General features: G+C 49.8%; 1 protein-coding gene across 9 annotated transcripts in view; it reads right to left on the bottom strand.

The window, feature by feature from the left end:
• Positions 1–252: 252 nt before the first annotated feature.
• nr1h4 (nuclear receptor subfamily 1, group H, member 4) overlaps positions 253–6,000 on the bottom strand; it is a 68,635-nt gene continuing 62,887 nt past the window's right edge. For 8 of the 9 annotated variants that reach the window (XM_052030183.1, XM_052030180.1, XM_052030181.1 and 5 more), the window contains 2 exons: positions 4,781–4,894; positions 253–710 (listed from right to left, as the gene is read on the bottom strand). In XM_052030183.1, the coding sequence (XP_051886143.1) occupies positions 472–710; positions 4,781–4,894 (353 nt within the window). In that variant the 3' untranslated portion in view covers positions 253–471. The remainder of the gene's footprint in view (positions 711–4,780; positions 4,895–6,000) is intronic. The other variant, XM_052030188.1, reaches the window with a different exon arrangement.

Raw genomic sequence — 6,000 nt, 5'->3', positions numbered from 1 at the left:
TTTCTCTGACCGCACTGCCTCCACCCACCCCATCCATCACAGGGTGTCGAGGGGGAAGGATTCGGTGGCAGGAACGTGGATAAGTTCTCTCCTCTCCCTGGCACTTCCATTCGGGAAACTGAAAGGCAGAATGTCTCCTTTGTCAAAGGAACCTGGGAGAAATGCTCTTACGGTGGGAATAACACCAGTTCCAAGCATGAGCAACCAACAGCAGAACAAGAGTTGACAACACAAGACACAAGCTCAAAGTGATATCGATGCATTAAGGCCATGAAGGTTTATTTAAATAGATAATTGGCTGAAACTTATAGAACCTGGATGGGCCTCACAGTAGGTGGGTGTGTGTTAACGATATAGTGCTCTGGAGCCCCATCCCTGGTGGCAATGAGTGGTCTTTCCGATGGAGACAAGCTCTCAGGTCTCGGTTGAGATGGGCCAGTGATTTGTTCAGTGTCCCTGCAGGGGTGGACCTCACTGCACGTCCCAGATCTCACAGAGTAGTGGGGTGAACTTCTGGTCGTTGCTCCTCCAGGACATCAGCATGTCGGCGTGGTGGTGGTTGAAGGTCCTAAGCTCAGTGAGCCTCCCCAGCAGGCGGGCGAAGTGCTGGGGGTCTCCCGGGTGGTTGAGCTTGCAGTATTTCTGCAGGATGTCCAGCAGCGGCTCCTGAAGCCTGTCGATAGCATCCCGATCCTTCACGTACAACCGATCTATGGCAAAGAAGAACGTTAAGTCCACCAATTTCACCTAGTCCACAATCACTCCACAAGGAATCCTAGATTCATTGAACTGTTACACTCTCAGAGTCACATAGCATGGAATCAGGCCCTTCAGCTCACCATGTCTGTGCTAACCATCAAACACCCATTAACACTAATCCTACACTGATCCTATTTCATTCTCCCCACATTCTCATCAACTCCCCCCAGATTCTACCCCTCACCCACACACTGGGGGCAACTTACAGCGGTCAATTAACCTACCAACCTGTACGTCGTTGGGATGTGGGAGGAAACCGGAGCACCCGGGGGAAACCCACACGGTCACAGGGAGAATGTACAACTCCACACAGACAGCGCCGGAGGTCGGGATCAAACCCAGGTCTCTGGAGCTGTGAGGCAGTGGCTCTGCCAGTGACACCATTGTTCCTCTTGTTGATATAATGATTCAAAGAAAGCAATTAGAAAGAATAAAAACCAATGGACTAAAATTCCAAGGGCCAGTTGTACATCTTAAGACCACAAGACATAGGAACAGAATTAGGCCATTTGGCCCTTCGAGTCTGGTCCACCATTCAATCATGGCTGATTTATTTTTCCCTCTCAACCCCATTCTCCTGCCTTCTCCCCGTAACCTTTGATGCCCTCACTAATCAAGAACCTATCAACCTCCGCTTTAAATACACCCAGTGACTTGGCCTCCACAGCCGTCTGTAGCAATGCATTCCACAGATTCACCACCCTCTGGCTAAAGAAATTCCTCCTCTTCACCCTGACCAGATGGGCAGTGTGCTGGTGCATCGAGAGTCACTGCCTCACATCCCCAGAGACCCTGGTTCAGTCCTGACCTCTGCTGTCTGTGTGGAGTTTGCACGTTCTCCCTGTGACCCCATGGGTTTCCCCCGGTGCTCCGGTTTCCTCCCACATCCCAATGATTTGTGGGTTAATTGGCCACAGCTACAGTTCTTCTGGTGAAGAGTCCACCACTTGAACCCTAGGACGATGAAGGAACAGCCATACATTTCCAAGCCAGGATGGTGTGTGACTTGGAGGGGAACCTGCAGGTGGTGGTTAATTGGCCCTGGTGTGTGGGTGAGGGGTAGAATCCAGGGGGAGTTGATGTGAATGTGAGGAGAATAAAATGAAACCAGCGTAAATGGGCTAGTACAGACTCAGTGAGCCGAAAGGGCTTATTTCCAAGACTGTGACTCACTGCTGTGATATGGTGAATGGGTGCTCGAATTCTTTGTAGGATGGGTCAGCTCTGGTGCTGCTGCTCCTCTGTACACCTATTAAAGGCTAGGCCTTTGTAAACCAATGCTCTGATAAAACAAGCCAGGCTCTTGAAGATATCCTTGAAGGCGGAGAGGGTTGTGTCCCATGATGGAGCTGGCTGAGTCTACAACCCTCTGCAGCCTCTTTCAATGCTGAGCACTGGAGCCTCTGTACCAGTCAGAATGCTCTCCACCATACATCTGTAGAAATTTGCAAGAGTGCTTTGTGACATACCGAATTTCCTTAAACTCCTAATGAAGTAGAGCCGCTGGCGTGCCTTCTTCGTGATTGTATCAATCTGTTGGGCCTGAGATAGATCCTCTGAGATGTTGACACACAGAACTTGAAGCTGCTCACCCTTTCCACCGCTGACCCCTCAGTGAGGACTGGTGTGTGTTCTCCTGACTTCCCCTTCCTGAAGTCCACAATCAGTTCCTTGGTCTTGCTGACATTAAATGCAAGGTTGTTGTTGCAACACCACTCAACCAGCCGATCTATCTCACTTCTGTACACCGCCTCATCGTCATCTGGGATTCTGCCAACAGTGGTGTCATCAGCGAATTTATAGAAGTTTCAGTTTTAGAAGTTTAGGGAGATTCGGCATGTCATTGAAGACTCTGACAAACGTGTACAGTGGGCAGCATTCTGACTGGTTGCATCAGGGCCTGATGTGGAAACGCCAGTGCTCAGGAACACAAGAGCACAAGAGGCTACAGAGAGTAGTGAGACTCAGCCAGTTCCACCACGGGTACAACTCTCCTCACCATCGAGGACACATACAAGAGGTGATGTCTCAGGAAGGTGACATCCATCATCAGGGACCCCCACCATCCGGACCGTGCCCTCTTCTCAATGCTGCCATCAGGCAGGAGGTACAGGACCCTGAAGACCCACACCTAAAGGTTCAACAACAGCTTCTTCCCCACTGCCGGCAGGTTCTCGACCCAACCTGAAAAACCCTCACACTACTTTGGAGTACATTTCCTTTCTGCTCTCTGTCTTGCACTCATGTTGTTTATTTTGTGCAGATGTAAGTTATGTATAATTTGTATGTTTGTAATGTCCTGTGCTGCTGCTGCTATAAAAAGCTAATTTTCATGGCATTTATACACTGGGTATGTCTGCCCGTGTCAATAGACTTGAAAAAATGTTAGAGCAGAAGTGAGAGTTGAACGTCTTGCATTGTCCACCTCAGTCCCCTCCAGTGAAACAGTCTGATGAAGGGATTAAACCCTTGAAGTAAGTGTTTCAAAAGGCTAATATATTGGCAAACATTTTTCAAGCACTGTCCTGTGCAGTTATGAATGAACCAATGTTTCACAAAGTCTTTTGTCCTTTTCAAAGGGGTAATGTTCCACTGTCAATGGTGACCCCCGACCCTCTGCAAGGAGGAGCAGAGTTGACGAGGACAGAGCTGTTCTGTGCTGTCGTCAAAGCTGGTCTGAAGGTCCTGTGTGGGGGATTCTATGGCCTTGGTCCATAACCTTTCTGTGGAGCACAGACGTGACCTCCAGCTCTGTGTTGTGAAATGTGAATAATTAGGCACGATTTCTGAATGTCAGATGGGGAGATTATTGGGCAGGGAACTGGCATCAGAGGGAGAGATTTCAGACACCAGGTTCCCATGCCTGATATCAGCAGAGTTTAAGGCAGCAGCCCACCCCAGCTTCTCAATTAAAACTCAGCAATGAAGGCAATGCTCACATCTAAACAACACATTGGAAGAAGCTAATTTGGCAACGGGTGATTTTCATACACTTGTGCACTTCAGATACTCCTGTACACACACCATGTGCCCCAGTACACTGTACACACACCACACTATGTGCCCCACAGGGTTCCATCACAACACACTCGGGGAGGTTTCTCTTCCCCTCGCCTCACTCTGCCCACTGCTCCTCTTCCCCTCCACACCCAAGGGCAGACACGTTATCCAGACCTTGCACGGGTGACCGTAACCGAGACTTGGTCCCTGATTCCGAGACGAAACTGTGACCCCTCCAGAGACACAATTGGCTCAACAGAGACGTGCAGATAAAGTGGAGAGTTGTGAAACTCTGGGAGAACTAGTGGCCACGCAAGTAGACAGGGTGGTAAAAGTGGCGTATGGCACAATTGTCTTCATCAGTCGGAGCATCAAGGCAGAAAGTCATGTTACAGCTGTATAAAACTTTAGTCGGGCGGCAGCTGGAGTATTCTGTGCAGTTCTGGTCGCCCCATTACAGAAAGGGTGTGGAGGCTTTGGAGAGGCTAGTTCACCAGCATGCTGCCTGGATTAGAGGGCATGAGCTACAAGGAGTGTTCAAGAGTAGGTAGGAATGAGCAATAGAGAGAGAAAACAACCCAACAAACTTGGAGGCTGAGGGGAAACCCAACTGAAGTTTGTAATATTGAGAGGCAGAGGGCGGGTAGATATTCAGAACCTTTCTCCCAGGGTAGAAATGTCAAATACTAGAGGACATGCATTTAAGGTGGTGGGGGGGTGGGGGGGGGAGTTTAAAGGAGATGTATGGGGCAAGTTTTATACATGTAAACAGAGAGTGGTAGGTGTACGTAGTGATAGTGGTGGGTAATGCTGTGCTGGGGTGCTGGTGGAGGCAGATACAATAGAGGTGTTAGCCAGACACATGAACAGGCAGGGGATGGAGGGATACGGACCATGTGCAGGCAGAAAGGATTTAGTTTAATTCGGCATCATGTTCGGCACAGACGTGGTGGGCCGAAGGGCCTGTTCTGTGTCCTGTGTTTTATAACGGACACTGACTATGGCCGAGAGCAGTCCTCACCTGGGGAGAGAATGGTGATGGCAGTGAGAAGACTATATTCCTCCTGTGTCATCTTCAGCTCCCCAATGCTCCGGTAGAAGTTAAACATGGGTGTGATATATTCCTCAGCGATGCCTGTCAAACACAGACCATCACACATTACAACCACCTCACTTACTGAGTAATTAATTCTGGCTTCATAATATGCAAGTGAGATAAACTGAAGCAAAATAATTTCCTTCAAAAGTATTCCCTCAAAAAATACTTCACACCATAGGAAGGGCGGTACTGAGGGAGGGTCAGTGCTGATGGAGGGTCACCTGTGGGAGGGGCAGTACTGAGGGAGGGTCACACTGTGGGAGAGGCAGTACTGAGGGAGGGGCAGTACTGTCAAAGGAAGGTATTGAGGGGAATTTCTGACCAGGACTGACTGCCAACAAAGGTCTGGTTTTAAAATGGTCGCCTTGTTTTCAAGTCCTCCATGGCTTCTCCCCTCCTGATGTCCCTCACCACCTCCAGCCCTCCCAGATCTGCCCTCCTGCAGTCCTGGCTCCCAGTTTACTGCCCCTGGAGTTGACCTCCGTACCTTCAGGTACTGGGCCTTGACTTTTCCCATTGCCTCCCCAGATCTCACCACCTCTCACTCATTGTGATGCTCGGAGAGATCATTCAGCCCTTTGGGTTCATTCTAGCTCGCAGTAGAATAATCCTGTCAGTCCCATTCCCCCTTCCCCTCACCCTGCAATCCGTTCCCTCGTAACCCCATTAACTACCCCAGATTCTACCCCTCACCCACACACAAGTGGCAATTAACAGCAGCCAGTTAACTCATCAGCTCACCACCTTTGGGATGTGAGAGGAAACCGGAGCACCCGGGGGAAACCCACAGGGAGACAGTGTTGGAGGTCAGGATCAAACCCGGGTCTCTGGAGCTGTACGGTAGCCGCACTACCTGCTGCACCACTGCCTATTCTAAAAAAAATACTCTCCTTAAAACATCACTCATTGCCCAAGCTTTTGGTGACCTTGCTAAGATCCAGCACAGTGGCCTCATCACTTCCCTCTCCCAGATATACTGCAGTCTCCCATATACATGGCTGCATTAAGCAGAATTCTTTCATCACATTTCTGCAGCTCGGTTTGCACCAATGCAACTCTAAGGCCATAACACGTCATCAATCTGGAGTGACTCCCTGTCACCCTCTACCTGTTGACCTGGGACTCACGCCCAGAGCAGGTGA

This window comes from Pristis pectinata, chromosome 15 (assembly GCF_009764475.1).
Source record: "Pristis pectinata isolate sPriPec2 chromosome 15, sPriPec2.1.pri, whole genome shotgun sequence".
In the NCBI taxonomy this organism is placed as follows: Eukaryota; Metazoa; Chordata; class Chondrichthyes; order Rhinopristiformes; family Pristidae; genus Pristis; species Pristis pectinata.
This window is presented reverse-complemented; position numbering and strand designations above follow the sequence as displayed.